The sequence below is a fragment of the Macrosteles quadrilineatus genome, unplaced genomic scaffold, assembly GCF_028750875.1.
Source record: "Macrosteles quadrilineatus isolate MER2022 unplaced genomic scaffold, UCM_ALF_1.0 Scaffold_4__1_contigs__length_99947679, whole genome shotgun sequence".
NCBI lineage: Eukaryota > Metazoa > Arthropoda > Insecta > Hemiptera > Cicadellidae > Macrosteles > Macrosteles quadrilineatus.
This window is the reverse complement of record NW_026542597.1, coordinates 60,979,565-60,998,109: the sequence shown is the minus strand read 5'-3', so window position 1 is coordinate 60,998,109 and position 18,545 is coordinate 60,979,565. Positions and strand designations below refer to the sequence as shown.

At 35.7% G+C, this 18,545-nt stretch overlaps 1 protein-coding gene across 1 annotated transcript; it reads left to right on the top strand.

The window, feature by feature from the left end:
- The first annotated feature begins 8,978 nt into the window (after positions 1-8,978).
- LOC128992969 (lisH domain-containing protein ARMC9-like) lies at positions 8,979-17,895 on the top strand. The gene is made up of 10 exons (XM_054416717.1): positions 8,979-9,038; positions 10,145-10,318; positions 11,356-11,865; positions 12,529-12,766; positions 13,444-13,595; positions 14,101-14,232; positions 15,018-15,334; positions 16,233-16,437; positions 16,840-17,067; positions 17,689-17,895. Exons 1-10 carry the CDS (start codon positions 8,979-8,981, stop codon positions 17,893-17,895), a joined length of 2,223 nt encoding a protein of 740 aa, XP_054272692.1.
- Positions 17,896-18,545: the final 650 nt, after the last annotated feature.

Sequence of the window (18,545 nt, the reverse complement as noted above, 5' to 3'; positions counted from 1 at the left end):
AGGAGGTAGGTGTAAATATTCAGCTTGGTATCCTAGGAGCGAGTCAAAACAATGCTGTGTACTGTGTAGGATATCAGGATCAATGTTGTGTGTAGAGGATCAAAGGTATGCAGTATCATAGCGTGTACACATTGACAGGAGGAGGTAGGTGTAAATATTCAGCTTGGTATCCTAGGAGCGAGTCACAACAATGCTGTGTACTGTGTAGGATATCAGGATCAATGTTGTGTGTAGAGGATCAAAGGTATGCGGTATCATAGCGTGTACACATTGACAGGAGGAGGTAGGTGTAAATATTCAGCTTGGTATCCTAGGAGCGAGCCACAACAATGCTGTGTACTGTGTAGGATATCAGGATCAATGTTGTGTGTAGAGGATCAAAGGTATGCTGTATCATAGCGTGTACACATTGACAGGAGGAGGTAGGTGTAAATATTCAGCTTGGTATCCTAGGAGCGAGTCACAACAATGCTGTGTACTGTGTAGGATATCAGGATCAATGTTGTGTGTAGAGGATCAAAGGTATGCGGTATCATAGCGTGTACACATTGACAGGAGGAGGTAGGTGTAAATATTCAGCTTGGTATCCTAGGAGCGAGTCACAACAATGCTGTGTACTGTGTAGGATATCAGGATCAATGTTGTGTGTAGAGGATCAAAGGTATGCAGTATCATAGCGTGTACACATTGACAGGAGGAGGTAGGTGTAAATATTCAGCTTGGTATCCTAGGAGCGAGCCACGACAATGCTGTGTACTGTATAGGATATCAGGATCAATGTTGTGTGTAGAGGATCAAAGGTATGCAGTATCATAGCGTGTACACATTGACAGGAGGAGGTAGGTGTAAATATTCAGCTTGGTATCCTAGGAGCGAGCCACGACAATGCTGTGTACTGTGTAGGATATCAGGATCAATGTTGTGTGTAGAGGATCAAAGGTATGCAGTATCATAGCGTGTACACATTGACAGGAGGAGGTAGGTGTAAATATTCAGCTTGGTATCCTAGGAGCGAGTCACAACAATGCTGTGTACTGTGTAGGATATCAGGATCAATGTTGTGTGTAGAGGATCAAAGGTATGCAGTATCATAGCGTGTACACATTGACAGGAGGAGGTAGGTGTAAATATTCAGCTTGGTATCCTAGGAGCGAGTCACAACAATGCTGTGTACTGTGTAGGATATCAGGATCAATGTTGTGTGTATAGGATCAAAGGTATGCAGTATCATAGCGTGTACACATTGACAGGAGGAGGTAGGTGTAAATATTCAGCTTGGTATCCTAGGAGCGAGTCACAACAATGCTGTGTACTGTGTAGGATATCAGGATCAATGTTGTGTGTATAGGATCAAAGGTATGCAGTATCATAGCGTGTACACATTGACAGGAGGAGGTAGGTGTAAATATTCAGCTTGGTATCCTAAGAGCGAGTCACAACAATGCTGTGTACTGTGTAGGATATCAGGATCAATGTTGTGTGTAGAGGACCAAAGGTATACAGTATCATAAACGTGTACACATTGACAGGAGGAGGTAGGTGTAAATATTCAGCTTGGTATCCTAGGAGCGAGCCACGACAATGCTGTGTACTGTGTAGGATATCAGGATCAATGTTGTGTGTAGAGGACCAAAGGTATACAGTATCATAACGTGTACACATTGACAGGAGGAGGTAGGTGTAAATATTCAGCTTGGTATCCTAGGAGCGAGTCACAACAATGCTGTGTACTGTGTAGGATATCAGGATCAATGTTGTGTGTAGAGGACCAAAGGTATACAGTATCATAACGTGTACACATTGACAGGAGGAGGTAGGTGTAAATATTCAGCTTGGTATCCTAAGAGCGAGTCACAACAATGCTGTGTACTGTGTAGGATATCAGGATCAATGTTGTGTGTAGAGGACCAAAGGTATACAGTATCATAACGTGTACACATTGACAGAGGAGGTAGGTGTAAATATTCAGCTTGGTATCCTAGGAGCGAGCCACAACAATGCTGTGTGTGTAGGATATCAGGATCAATGTTGTGTGTAGAGGATCAAAGGTATGCGGTATCATAGCGTGTACACATTGACAGGAGGAGGTAGGTGTAAATATTCAGCTTGGTATCCTAGGAGCGAGTCACAACAATGCTGTGTACTGTGTATGATATCAGGATCAATGTTGTGTGTAGAGGATCAAAGGTATGCAGTATCATAGCGTGTACACATTGACAGGAGGAGGTAGGTGTAAATATTCAGCTTGGTATCCTAGGAGCGAGTCACAACAATGCTGTGTACTGTGTAGGATATCAGGATCAATGTTGTGTGTAGAGGATCAAAGGTATGCAGTATCATAGCGTGTACACATTGACAGGAGGAGGTAGGTGTAAATATTCAGCTTGGTATCCTAGGAGCGAGTCACAACAATGCTGTGTACTGTGTAGGATATCAGGATCAATGTTGTGTGTAGAGGATCAAAGGTATGCAGTATCATAGCGTGTACACATTGACAGGAGGAGGTAGGTGTAAATATTCAGCTTGGTATCCTAGGAGCGAGCCACGACAATGCTGTGTACTGTGTAGGATATCAGGATCAATGTTGTGTGTAGAGGATCAAGGTATGCAGTATCATAGCGTGTACACATTGACAGGAGGAGGTAGGTGTAAATATTCAGCTTGGTATCCTAGGAGCGAGTCACAACAATGCTGTGCGCGACGGCGCGGCTGGTAAGTTACTGAATCAATTCTCACCTCAGTATCGCAGGAGCTGGAGAAAGAACTTAGCGTGACGCCACGTGGCAAGGTGAGTGATAAGATTCTAGGTTCAAGGACATGACCCAAGGGGCACTCCAACCTTATCGTTAAGGGGATGAAGTGCTTATACTGCATTTGCATTGTTGGATATCGTTTAAACAGAAAATTCACAGTTAAAAATGAGAAAACAACGAAATGATTCATAACAAACATTCTATCAGGATTGCATTTTAAATCGTATTGAGGCAGCTTCAGTTTTCATTTCACTGTTTATTTTGCTTAGAAGGGGATACAGTGACACACGCCTATAACAAGTCAACAAGTGGGGTTTCCCGTCGATTTCAAGGTGTGCTACAAACGGCAAATACAGTAATAATATAGTGAAATAATATGTACTAGTGTACATGTTGCTCGAATTCGAGCAATTTCAAAGTATTACAGGAGTCATTTAAAAACGAATAACAGTCATATTTATAATGATTAAAAGAGTCAACTCAAAGATTACCGGTATGTAACTCAGACCATGTTTATCTTTGTTATTGATAAACCATTCCGACCAGTTTTATTCTTCTCAAAATGCCTTGCTGTACAGGCAACACAGGTCATTGATAGAGGGTCAATTATTGAGAACGAAAAGTCGTTTTGGGTATAGCGTTAGGGCGCATTATTTTGTAACCTATGCGCCACTGTTCTGTAGCTGCGGTCGTTATCACGATTACGCCTCCTGTCTATGTTTCGTTGTCGTCACGTCGGAGGCACTTAAAAGAAAAAGCAACAAATAAACAAATTATAGCTACACAAAACAACGATAAATACACAAATTTAAGATACGACCATACTAACACGATCCGTCTTGGGGTTATGTTTACACAAACTCGTAGTAAATAAATGTACTCAATGCGTTTCATTGAATTGAATATTTGTCAATATAGGTATTATTTTAGGCAAGGTTTCTGTGTTTGATGTTATTAACGGTAAGAAACGGTAAGAGTACAATCAAATTCTGCAGATGAACTTTCTGTTGGAGAAATATAAGCCGAATTATAAATGTCACAATGCGAGTTTGATCATTTTGTAACTATTATAAACTAATTATATAGCTAATATATTAATAATTAATATATTATAACTAACTGTTAATTATTTTGTACTATGGGTAAAATACATAGATTTTTTTAGACTGCTGCTCAGTGCACTTTAAGAATATATATTTTAGAGATAAATTAATGGGTTTTGTTGCATAGTAGCGCTAGTAAACATGCACAACCCTTTTCGTTTGTCTAATGACATTCAAAGGCTCTCTAAAAGTTTAGGTTCTTATTTGTTTACATATCTATATTATTTTTTCACTAAGCTGAATGAATACATGGAAGTAACCTCTCTTAAAAGTCTGCAGTATATTGCAGTTTTCCAGCTTAATAAATTTCTAAATGATGCACATATTTCTACATAAATATTGTAAAACGTGTTGTCCAGTTGCTGTAAACCACTATTGATTTAACAAAATATGGACTCAGCTCAAATGGGCACCGTGCCCTTCTGCACTTATATTATTTTGTATTGTATTACACAATTGAAGATCTTTCCAATGATTGAAAGCCTGTATGACAATAATCTCACGAACCTATGATCATCTGTCTTGAATGATATAGGCAAAAGTGGTAAAAAATGCAGACACAACCCGTTCAATAGATATAAGATAATTCAATAAGGAATAATCTCAAAAGTTACTGTTATAATAAGATTTTCCACCAGAAGAAAATCAATTTTAAAATCAGAAAATAACATTGCAAATACTTCTTTTTCCTACAGTTACCTAACAATGTACATGTTCTCTCACTGATTTGAGAAAGCAAAGTGGCCAATTCACTCATCAGTGAGACAATGTTAACATTGTCTCACTCTAATTACTTTGTCTCACTCCAGATTTGCAACGTGAAGGCACGAAATAGTGAGCGCGTAACATGCAGGCAACGTCGTGTATGCGCGCGAAATACGTTGGCAACACTGGCTGTAAATCAGCTGGTCAGCTGTTGTACTGTTGTATTTTTCACTTCACGTTAAATGTTATATTAAAAGTTCACTTCTGTGTAAAAATAGGTTATGTTTCTTCACCAATTTATTTGTTTTATGGTAACTGTAGGAAAAGCATAATGTGCAACTCGAGTTCAAAGTACAATTGCCTCACTCGAGAAACCATTCCTCACTCGCCTACGGCTCGTGAGTAAGGATTTCTCTCGAGTGAGTCAATTGCTCACTTTTCTCACTAGTTGCACAAATAACTATTGGACTATTTAGTAACTCCCAATAGATGTGTGTTGTTTAAAATACAATTATAAAATTAACAGCTGTTTCATTAAAAAGTATTATCCACATGGCCAAAATGTAAACAAACCTGTGGAGGGATCTTAAAAGGCTTCTGGGGCAGAGCCCTAAGCGAATTTACTTCGTTTTTCTTTTGATAACTCATCTACAGACCAAGACCTTTCTTTGGACACCTCTGCCAAATTTCTACGCCCAGCCGTTCTCTCAAATTAGTGGAGACAAAGTTTCCAATTAAATATTTAGATTCCCCCATGTTAATCTTATGGGAGAAAATCCAACTTTGATGGAAGATCCTGCCCAAACTAATAAAGATATCAAAAAACTAAAAACACTTTGCAAAACTAAAAATCAGGCTAATTTTTTTGACACTTTAATAATCAAAATCGGTCCAAAAATGAGGGAGGAGTTCTGTTCACAAAAATCGGCTTAGCGTATCTATATATATAATTCCGTAAGTCAAATTTTTGTAAAGAAATTGTGAGTGACTGGATGGCCGTAGAAGGATGGGAGGGGTCTTATTTTAAAGGTCTTGACGTGAATTTTGAGGGAAAACTATTCATTTTTCTTATTTTTTTTACCATAAATTCGCAACAGAATAAAACTTTTCCCAGTAAAACAACATGGGGTTTAATTTGTTTACATCTTTTGAAATTAAAACAGACAATACAGCTGATCGTGATTTCTAAGCAATATTACATTTGGATTACTCATTTGCCAGTCAATTCTGCAATGTAATGTATACTATATAAAACCAACTATATAAAGGGATAACGTTACCCATAATAATCAAGACTTTTTAGTTATGTCAAAGTTGAAATAAATTGTTTTCAAGATTAAAGAAACAAGATTTATTCCACACTTTTTTTATAAATTTACTAACATTTATATTTGAGATTTATTGTAGTGTTTAATCAATATTTCTTTATGAAGTGGAATAACCTCAACGTTTACTCTTAAAAACAATTTGGGAATAAAGATGAAGTAGGTTCGTACAGGAATTTGTTCATTAAGTACTTAAGTGCTTTGTTGCTCCAAGCAAAAAAGGTTCAAATACCGGTAATATAGCCTAGCATGCACGGTAGTAAAGGGAGAACCTATATATAACAGTAGAACATGAGGTAATTTCCGTTTCTTAAAACTAACAAAAAATATTTATGTCGTGATTAGTTTCGATAACTGGGTAATAGAACCCTAACCAGTCGCAAAATAGTTAGTAATTAGACGTTGATTAGGCCCTTTTTTGGTAGAATATGTAAATCAATCGCACCTTTAGGAGGATTACCACCACATATACTTACACTAGGCTAATAGTGGTTTTTTTAAATGTTGATCAGAAACAAATGTAGGATTAAGTTCTGTCAATGGGATGCCTTTACTTAAGACTAATTTGTTAAACCTTTACAAAATGAGCATAGACTTAGGAATAATAACTGGGTAGGGTAGGAATGCTAATTTAGCAGTTTTGAACAAGAACTAAGTTTATTTCAACACATCATTTTTTGCCTTTTCCTATTTAAAGAAGACAATTTCCAATACTGTATTTCAATCGGGGAAGCCTTTTTATCAACATTAACCAAAAACCCAAAGCTACCTTAATAAACTAATTTTTATTCATAAACATGTTTGCTGCCTTTAGCAGTTAAACCTCTGGAATCATTCAAATTCTTTATTGAAAATAACATCAACAAAAGCAAAGACAAACTGTTTTTTTTTCTTTTTCACACAAAAGATATGTTTTACTGGGATATCTATCCTGACACATAGATAATTTGATTCTGAGTTCGTTTAAATATTACAATAATTTCTTTTCCATTTGAGATTTTTAGGGACTTATGTCCCTACAAGCCACTAGTTATATATATAGATGATAGGAGTGTACATTATCTGAATAATGACGTCGATCAATTCTTTTAAATGATTTATGCAGAAAATGTAAAATCCTTACAAACTGTCAAGACGTTTGTATTGGGCCTATGTGATAATGTTTATGTGATTCATCCATTACATAATTCACACCTGCTTCAGTCCCTGTAAATTATTAAATTACATGGCAGACACTCCAAGAAACGTGGTTTAAGAAGGCGAATTAAGGACGATTATTGAATAGAAGACAATTAAGGTGAACTAATGTTTAAACATCTGAAACTATTGCTCATCTTTAAATGACTACATCACGCAATAGTTGTTTAATTATGAAAATGTTGTTATTTTTTATCCGTAAAGAAACATACTGTAAGACTTAACAGTGTGTTTCTTCACCTTTTGTTCGTTTAGTTTAGTGAACGTGTCCAATAGGCTACTAGTGTTATATCACAGACAATGGAAACCTTAAAGTATTATATTGTATGGTTATATAGTCAATGCTACTACTTCTTAGGAGGCAGCACATTGGTGGTTTGGCTCTTTGGGATTCATCACTAAAGCGCAAAGGTATAGTCTAGATTCTGAAAATACCTCTTGTTGCATTAAAGACCGTAGAGATATTACAACTTGTCTCTTCTTTCATTCACAAGAAGACCAACAATTCATACATAAACAAACATAAATATTATGTTTCTAGGCTGTAATTAATAAAGAGGGGACGTGCACAAATTGCGCATTGTCACATGGTTCGATTCCAAAGCAAAATAAACAACTAATTAGCAATATTTTTTACTTCTTTATCTATAACTTGAAGAGTTATTTACCTACCTCAGGGTACACAGTTAAAAGTAGCCCATAAAATGGGTTGTCTCTTTCTTAAAACTGACCGTGGTTAAACATGCAGCTGAAAGATCAGCTGTTAACAATTAAATTCACATCCAAACCGTTATAATAAAGTTGGTTGGCGAATGAAAACTAAAAAAATCAAATTTGAAGTCCCAAAGGAAACGCGACCTTGTTAGTTACCATTCGTCACTACGCTAGATTATAGCGTTATAATGCCACCACCATCGTAAAAATCGGATGAGTATACCAATAAGGGATGTTACAGACGAAACCCTTATTGTAATAAGAATATGGAATATCACGTTCTAACAGCGAATCGCGAATCTAAGTTGATTGGTAACCGGAAGAGCAGAGTGATGTTTGCAGGTCGGGTCTAAACACCTAGACTGTGGATTAGCTTTTAATTCAATTCAACCGCATTTGGTTCATTTGATACCGTTACTCATAAATTATTGTCCAAAATACATAACGGAATCTATTGATCTTTCGTTTATCGGTCCATCACCTGTGATAGTAGGGTTAACATTCTGCATTTAGAAGATTGTTTATATCTCGTGCATTTGATTCTCGCGCGTTTGCTTACCAATCACGAATCGCATAATTAAAAATATCCGTGGAAAGAGGCCTATGACAATATTCTTTATATTGTACCATAGATAAAGCATACTCTCTTGTATTGCTTAGTCTATGATTGTACCTAAAACAAGGAACAGTTGCTAAGATCGATGATTTCGTTAAACAATAATATTTAGCTGTCAAAGCTAATAATTCAAGGTAGACCTCTCTAATCTGGATCGCGAAACTGAGCTTCCCAGCTGGTAAAATTATCAAAGGAGAATAATTATTTGTTTTTTTTTTGTCCGAGTTTCAGATCTACATTCTGAATAGCTTGGTTATAGTGCTCGGCTTCAAATATGAATGTCACCGATTCGAAACTGGCATACATTAAAACTGTCCTTAGTCCTTGATTAAGGATAGTAAATATATCAGGGAATATATTTTATCCACATCCTTTGAGAATCTGTTAATCTATTAGAGAATGATGATTCTTAAGGTCTATTTTGGTTCATTTAAGTTGTTTAATCACTCATCAACAAGAGGACTTACAATTCTTAGAGGTGTTTTGTGTTGAATCTAAAAATGGAACTCCATGTTTCATCTGTATGGTTTCAGGCTCCCTGCGATGTTTCCGAATGTAGACGACAATGGATGACATAAAACGTTATCTGGAGGCTGAGCAGAAATGTGTCCAGCTGATAGCTCAGGTAAAAATAAGTCATATATTTCTTCTTCCACCATAGTAAATGTGATCTCCCTATTGGAAACCACATTACGATATAAATAATATCATTTCCGTCATACTGCAGTAAAAACAGCCGTTTTTCATGCACGTGCGATGTGGGTCTGAAGTACCTAGCTCTGGCTGCGGCTCCGAAAAATTAGAGTAGTATTGAAACGAGTAGGCGTCCGCTACTGCGGGAAAACACGTTGAGTGTGGCATTCCCCATTACATTTAATGCTGCTCTGATGTTTCGCGTGTTTTCACGCTGCGTTGGTACGTGAAAAAACCGCCCGGTAGCTATTTTAGTCCCTATAGGAACTGAAGTAAAGCACTAAAAGTCAGCTGTGTAAATAGGTTGTAAACTTCGATTGTAGCAATCGCAACTATGAAATTATTTATCGATTGACTTAATAGGTCGTAGCTTATTGTTGCTGTTGCTATATTGTCAAAAGTTCAACATTTTGGCAGTATATTCAAAGTCTAGGGAGACTCCCTAGTCCTTGGTATAATGTACAGTAACACAATCGTCATAGACGAAATAATACTATAGTCTGCATTAGCGAAATTGAAAACAAATTTGAAAATTGGACAGTATTTTTGAGTTGTAACTTGCTAATTTATGTTACATTATGACGAAAATATAGTTCATTACATATGCAAAAACTTGAGCTTGTGCAGAAAAGTGTCACTTTATACGCCCTAGACTATGAAATGTATACTGTTTATCAATATAAGGAGATACGGTAATGATTTTTAGTAATTGAATGATCCATTTGATTTATTGATTGGGACTAGTTTTTAAACATATTACTATAAACATTACTGTATTGTCCAGGACAGTTTTCATTAAAAGATAATTCCATGAGAATGTTGACGAAACCCATGAAAGTAATAATTTGTTAAGATACTAATATACATTTTCATTAATACATAAAACTTAGGTCTAATTTCAGTTTTTGTATAACTAAACGTAAAATCGGCCATAAGTTTCTCGACACCTCGTGCCTGTATACAAATAAATAGTTTCACAACAAATTATATACTAATATAGCATGCAACCCAATAACCATGAAAGCTTTACTTTTACAGTTTCTCCTCTATAATGACTTCAGTAACTCCCTTCCAGTCTTCATAGAAGAAGCTGTTTCCCTGGACTATCAGTTGTCGAATGAAGAACTCAGTGAAGTTGACCACATAAAGAGAGAAGATGTCAAAAAACTGATCAATGTGTTTCAGTCAAATGATCACACTGAATTTTTTAAGGTATTTTAAAAAGCTACAAAATAGTTGAAAAATGTTATAGATTGTTGATTAAAATTTGTAATAATTAAATAAATATTTCCCAGTTGAACAATTCTCAGTACTGAATACTGTTATTTTAGATTTTCACACTTGCTCTTAGGTTAGTAGAAACATTTTGGAAAATGTTTAGTGGGTAAAATATAACGAAAATAAAAAAGGACAATTTTCAATAACTCCTTGTTAGCAATTGAACCACCGTTTTTATTTATTGGTTTTTATTAAAATGGTTTAAGGTTGGGCATCTTTATAAAAATTTGTATATTAGCTGGTATCATAAGCTATTTGCAAAAAATAATAACTGAACAATATCTTTTGCTTTAAAGGCTGCCGTTTTAATTTGTATGGCTTAAACTACAAAAAATGTCTGATTTCATAAAAATATTTTAAAAACATCTTTATTTACTATTTAAAGTTCTCTGTAAAAAATACAAACTTCAAAAAGATTGAATAAAAACAAGCTGAGAAATCTCAATAATTTTACTTAGTTTTGCCATATTCTAACCAAAAGGGAGTATGTTTTATCAATGGTTTTACCGTTTTTACAAAAAGTTAGTCTACTTAAAATTAATTACGTTACCTACCCTTACTTTAATCTTGCTCCCCCAAAATAGTTTATGTTTGCCAATGATTCAAACTCGAAACTAACAAGATGCCTGTCCAAGAAATATTTGTTGGTACACACCTATCTTTGAAAAAAATTGTGTTTCACATAAGCTCTCTTAAATTAAATACTGTTTCATGGGATTTATGTGGGAGAAGGAACCATTAACTCTTTATCCAATCAAGATTGATACAATGGTCATCATGAGAAGTATTTAAAACATTTCACTTCCAAACTTCATATAATCATACAAGCATATCCACAGAATGTAACCAGTGAGAAACTATAGTTATGACTAGCATGACGATTATGTTTATTCAATGTATTTCAAGAACTCCCACGGTATCTCATGAAACAAAGTGGTAACAATACATTAAACATACTATTATAATTGTAGGTATGGATGGAACTAATTCCAGAGAGCATAAAGAACATTTTTGACTACAAGAAGTTAACATTTTATCTACACGTACACTTTGCAATCCTCCCATTCAGAGAAAGTGAAGAATATAAATTTGAAGAACTGAGCTCAGAAGATGAAACAAACCTGAAGCAGGAAAACGGAGTTGAAAACAAAGTTAACAATACACCTGTAAAACGCTTAGAGGTTATAGAAGAAACTTCAAGTCCTTACTTGGAATATGATACCGACAGCTTGGACCAAAGTCGAGTTGTCATTGATAATGAGAGGAGTATTGAAGAAATCGACAGAAAATCAAGGCTTGGACAACATACAACAGAATCTGAAAATGGAAACTCACAACTATCAACTGGAATGGAAGTTTTAAAAACCTTTCTAGCGTCTGAAGGGGAAACATTTAGCTCCCAACAAGAGTTTTTACCTTTCTTCGCTCTTCCTTATGTTACAAGTCCTGATAAGCATGTGTCATTCACGGCTCTTTTTCAGGTATGGTATATAAAAATATACCTCTAGTGTTTAAGAATGAAGTTATTGCTAGTATGGTGAATCATAGTGCCCATAACTGAGTAATTTAGATTTTCTTCAACAATTAAATTAAACAAAAATTGTTACTGAGTAATTAATATTGAATCACAACTACTATCTATAAAAAGTATTAATTGTGTAGGCTACTAATATAGTTTTTTGTACTGTGTAAAAACAAATTATGGGTTATAACTGTGCAGTTTTTCACTTTACACCAATTAAAATATTTTAAGTACAGTCTACTGATCTTAAAAATTAATCTCATAATAGTTTAACCCTTTGCTGTTTATCATGTCTCAAGTAAAATCTGTGATTTATCATCCTAGTTTGAGTTAATGGAAACTTAACTTCTGAGCCTGAAACAAAATATTTATTCATTAAAAAGTATTAGGTAATTTTTGTCCATAGAAAAATTATGTTATACACTTTTAATTGGGACTCTATAGTGATTAAAATAAAATATTAAAAAAAAACTTTTGCAATACAAAACAATGTTTGCAAACCAATTGTGCAGTCAAACTCTTTAAAACGGTTTCTGTATTCAATTTCTTTTACTTTCAAAACTATCATGTAAAAATTTGCATTTCACAACTATACAAAAATATAAATTAATTTGATGTTCAGGAAAAATGGCTCAGTTCTCTGAATGAAAGATTCTATGAATTCATTTACCAATACAGTTGTGGCGAAGTTGCCCCAAAAATAGTGAAGCTGTGTGAAGAACCCGCTTTGGGAACGCCAAATTTGAGACAAAACTCAACCGATAGCCCTTCTCAGTCAAATGCAGCTGACACGCTGAGGAGATACAAACAAGCTAGACGCAAGTTCAGCAAGCTGCATAAGGATCATCAGAATCTTATAGGTTAGTATTTGTGTGGTAATGACAAATCATAGCCCATTATAATAATTTATTTTGAAAGTTATACGCTAGTGAAAGAAACTTTTGCTTCCTATTTAGATTTTATGTACTACGCACACAGTATCTAGTTTAATCTTGTTATTTAAATGTCTAAGTAAAACATTATCTTGCCAAAGTAGAAGGTAAGATTTTAGTTAAAAACTGCAGTTTAAACTGGAAAATACTTTCCAGTATTTTTTTTATACATTGCAGCAATAGGTCTTTGGAAAAAGCAAAAATTTAACTGAGAAGAGTGAAATTGAAGCTCCTCGATTAGTTGAAACATAAGCTTACCCCGAAGATGCGACACCCCAACTGTCAGCAAGTATTTCTGCTGGTTCAACATGTCATATCATGAAGACAATTCACAATTCCAAAAGTTATGAACTTAGTAGTAAATTGATGGTGTTTCTTTTATCCAAATAAACACACTAAATGTGAAGAACAAAGATTATAAAAAGTGCTTCTAGTGTTATGGAAAAAGAAATAATGGAATCTATATATATCCTTAGACACAATGTTTAGGGATTGTTATAGGGACCCAAATGAAAAAAAAAACATGACAGAAAATTTGATATAAAAATTAGGCGGCGGGCCTAACTAACCTATTTACAATTTGTTTATGTTTAAAACATATTCAGGTGTGGCTGCTGAACTCACTCAAGCTTTGGAAAACTCAGTCCGAGGCCAAGCTGTGGATTTGAGAGCCACTCTCAACAAGTGTTCTCTAATCTTTCCTGAACTATTCGGTAGTGAGTCGTTCTCCAGGAGTAGCTCACCTCAGCGAATAAAGGTAGTCAAGTTTGATACAAGTAAGGAAATAAACAATTTGATTTATGACCGATCGATTCAAGAGGTAGCTTCTCCTTTCTCCTTTGTTCATCAAAGTTTACTTAGGTCCTTGAAAGGTTAGTAAGTTTTATGAAGGATGGTAAAGTTGAAAGATGGTGATGGGGTATGATACTTAGCTATTCTCTTTGATGAGTGCAGGTATAAGGGTTTGTCAACATGATTCACCACAATGGGTTGCGTTCACTACCCATAACGATAGATTTCAGCTAGTTTAAGCAGACACACGTTTAAGAACGGAAGTATCAAATTAATGAAGAGGAATTAAATCACTGAGGGCTGTTTCCTAGAGATGGGACAGAATTGATTATTCTTGTTGGTACTGGAAGTATTATCCTTCAAAAGGTTTGCTCTATAACATATAAATAAATCCAACTGATATAATCAGGTGTTATAACATTGATGTTTATACTAACACTTACTTACTGAGTCTGTACTTTTAATTGTAGGTCCCTACAGTTGAGCCACTCAAAAATCCTAAAGTCCTTTGCTGCTCTGAGCTAGACGTTTACAAGATCAAAACTCACCTGGTATCAGCGAGTATGAAGACTAAGCTGTTGCTGCTTCAAGCTATCCGTTGGGTAACTCATTATAATGTTCTGTGCTGCGCAACCATTTGAAAATAAATGATAAAGTGAATTTTTCTTGTAAAATATGCCAAAAGCAAGTTTGAATGACTCATATGAGTGTATTTCAAAGCTTAAAATTTAAGTTGATTAAAATTAATAGAAATAAACCGTTATTAATTTTGGAAGCTGCACTTTGTTCAGTTTTTAAGATGAAGATCTAATTAAATGGATGCTAACCCAAATATGAATGAAACAATAATGTGCAACTATGATATGTTTGATTTTGGTTAAGACCATTGTTTCATTGGTAATTCATTAATAACCCCCTAGGATTAGGATAATGATACAATACAGAAGGCTTCTAACACGTTTCTCTAAATGGTCAGTATAGCTTTTGATGGTTTGAGACTGGACCCGAGCTATCTGATAATTGGGCATTAAATAATTAGTCCTAACTTCCTAACTAATGAACTAGCTGATCTTAATCAATAAAAAGCTATCATCTTATTCTATTCAACACTCCTCCTTCACTCATCTTCACCTTAAAATATGTACCCTGGTTGTGTGAGTGTTGAACGAATCTAATCTATGATAAGAGCAACAAATATTGCTTACTGTAAATATACAACCACAGAAAGAATTTGAGTAAATACTAAAATTTCTCCTCAACTATACTGATACATTTAGCTCTAGTAACTAACAAAAAAATAGACCTACATTAATATAACAGACATGGTAAAACTATACACTACATACCTAGTGTAAACTTAATCTCATCAAGTGTTTATTTGACTTAGAGAATGACTCGAGGGACCAGCGAGGAGCGTGATCAGGTTGTTATGTGGCTGTCACGTCATGACCTGCTTAGCGTGTACACGGACATGGTCAAGAACATGTTACAACCTGTTGATGCCATCACGCCTCACCCACTGCAGCAGGCTGTATCTCGCCTTCTCAACGCGGTAGCTTCACTGCGAGCTGGCCGAGACTATCTGACAGCATCCGACAGCTTCATGACACACCTGATGGCCTGCCTCAAGCAAGAGAGTGGTGCAAGACTGGACAGTGTTACTTCCGACATGCTGCTGGCTACATTGCAGAAACTTAGCCTCAGGTTTGTAATGCTGCTAGAAATAACATTCATCTGAACAACTTGCCCTAGCTGTTGCACTAATTTATAATGGAGCGTTTGCGCAATGTTTATATTTACATCTTTTTTATTCTGTTATTAACATGACAATAATCTGGGCGGTGTGATGTTGCAACATATAAACTCTGTAGCCTTGTATTAGAGGAGACTGTGTTATTATAAATCAAGAGTTCATTTTTTTTCTTATTAAAATTTTACTTATTTTGAGAAGTCCTAACATTATGGCAACTGGAATTAAATTAAAAAATTGAATTGTTTCTAGATGTATCTAGCCACATACAGAGATTAAAATCAAAAACATAATTCCAAAAAAGAGCAAATTTATCTACAGTCTGGCTACCCAGAGACTGTTGATAGTGAAATTCCAAAATTTTGTGTAAGAAAAAAGAGGATTGCAGCTAGCTTACCTTGAAAGTGTAGGTAGGCCATAGAACATGCAGAAAATACACTGTGCACACAATATTTCGTCTCCTGAGGGACTTTGTCAAGTGTAGAGAAAGAGTTTACAAACTACAAAAATTACAAATTACATTTTTTAAATTTCTAAACTCTTTCTCTACACTTGACAAAGTCCCTCAGGGGACGAAATATAGTGTGCATTATTTCTACATGTTCTATGGCCTTCCTACCAACACTTTCAAGGTAAGATAGATGCTATCCTCCTTTTTATACAATTCAAAATCCTGGCCCAGAGCCTTTCCTTGAACAAAATTTTGTAAGAGCTAGTTTGACATTTTACACTATACGTCTACAACCTAAATACTCTGCTGAGTATTGAGCTAGTAATATGGCTTTGAACCGTACAGTTCTGCCATATTCCTATTTAGTATGACAACTCAGTCAACCCTAATCTCTGCAACAGGCGACATCCCCGGCTGTTGATGATAGAGCGGTCCATGGTAGAGTGGCTGGTGTCTCAACTGAGTGGCGAGACTGAGCGTCTGTACACTCTTGAGTACAGCACAGCTCTGCTACTCAACCTGTGTCTTCACGTCGAGGGGAGGGAGCGATGTCCCACCTCGACCCTCAAACTTCTCACTGACCTCCTTGACACTGGTCAACTGCAGGTCAGTAGCTATGTCTTCATAACGTGGAGTCTTCATTGAGCTTATTTTCCTTCACAATATGATGCATTTTAAACTTGGACACCCTGTCTGGTGGAACACCTCAACAAGGGAAGGGTGAACTCTTTGTCCATGTCTGGCCTTGTCATGAGGTCAAAGATTGAATATGTATAGGTGACTTTTAAGTCCAAAAACTGAAATATTGTCCATTCCTACCTTTTCCACATCTTCTGATGGTTGTCATATAAATATCAGTAATGAAGCACTGTCTAGCCAGCTTTTGGTGGTATCTGAACATTTATGATAGGACATACATAAGTAATAATATACCGTGATAAACAACACCTAACGGTTTTAGCAACTTTCTCCAAAATATCTCTCATTGATTGTATTTCCCACCCACAGATAATGCCAATGGTTGCCAGCACACTGTACTGTCTGCTGAGTCATGACCGACTCAACACAACAGCTCGTCAGATGAACCTAGAGAGCGTACTCACTCTGCAGTCCCAGAGATACGCAGAAGAGCCTCACATCCTGCGGCAGATACAGACTCTGCTCAAACTACTGAGAGGTGAACTACCTTCAGACTCTGTACTACCTGTGTCAGAGGAACCTTCTGAGGATGACTTGGTAATCAACTGAAGATCATATGTACAGTGTAGTACTGGTAATCCAATCTGACATTCTGTGTTATCTAACCTTCCCTGTTGACAATCAAGCACATACAAATTAGGTGTGGTTTAACTGTGCACCATAGCAGATGCATCAAGATAACTCCTTATGCCACCTTCCGAATGTACAGAGATGTACAAAAGACTTTAGACATTTTCATTTGACTGTAATTTTCCTTTGTTTCTGAATGATGTACCATGGATTTTAAAGCAAAGAGTCTATCAACTACTTCCACCTGCATACCCTGCTCTCTTTCATCCCTATTAATATGAAAACCTGTGGCTGGGTGGACATGGACGTGTGCTAATTTTTTTTTTTTTAGTTTGGTCGCTTATTACGTGTAGTTATTAAACATGACTTTTGAATATTTTCAACTTTTGATCTTAAACACTATTACAATAGTTCATAGTTTCCATTATTTTCTCTAATATCCGACCTTTCCACCTGTCTGACATTGTCACACTCGCTTAGAGTGGATGATCGAGAATCAACTAAAAAAATAATTTATTTTGTAAAATTCCAATCAGGTTACATTAGGAATCTGGTATTTATAAGAGTACTTAAATTTCCTCATTCCAGGATGATCCTGAAACATTAGAGACAGAGTTAGATGCAGAAGACCCTGTAAGAGCCACAGGAGATGACCAAAGTGGAGAGCCACTACTTGTCAACCAGTACAGGAAGATTTTCCCGTCTCACGGCATCGTATGTCCTCACACTAAGGAACCTGAGATTGCCATCCTGCCTTCGACACCTAGGTCCCGACCCCCCACCAGGGAGAAGTAACTATGTTTCTATGTGATATTGAATCAATAAATATAAAAAATTATTTGTGCTTATTTCATATTTTTTAAATTCAAAGAGTTAATGATGCAAGATTTGTAGCACAGATTAAATGATGTAAGTATAATGAGAAGCTGACATTGTTCTAAGATCAAAATGTGCACTCCACATAAATTTAGATTAAAGACATGAGAAAATACAATACCAATACAAGTATGAGTGTATACCATTTTGCCCCCTGAGGAATTACAAGTCTCCAAAACATCAGCATTGACGACACGGTTGAACCCAAAAGACATCGGCTATTTTAATTTTAATATTTTGTCATGATACTCTGTTGTTTATTTTATAAAGAAAATGTTACTGTACTATCCATTTTATTATATCGTAACAATGAGAATGGGAAACAATATTATGTGTATATTAACCCTGAATACGAGTGAAGAATAGTAAAAGATTAGAATGGAGTTAGATACCTTATGTAGCTTTGTTACGAAGACCAGTTTTTTTTTCTTTAACTAGCCAAAAATTTTTTATTTATTTTTTTTAAGAAGCTAGGTCTAGTTTCAAACCATCAAAAAGCAATAGGCTTCTTTTCAGAATATACCAACAACCTAATGTCAATTAGGCAAGCACTAACCTACTCAGCTACC

Bases quoted from the DNA above. Each gene is read 5' to 3' on its own strand.
- LOC128992969 (XM_054416717.1), top strand. From the start codon at position 8,979: ATGGATGACATAAAACGTTATCTGGAGGCTGAGCAGAAATGTGTCCAG. The intron at 16,438-16,839 runs GTCAGTAGCTAT...TCCCACCCACAG, and splicing joins TTGACACTGGTCAACTGCAG to ATAATGCCAATGGTTGCCAG. The intron at 17,068-17,688 runs GTAATCAACTGA...TCCTCATTCCAG, and splicing joins AACCTTCTGAGGATGACTTG to GATGATCCTGAAACATTAGA.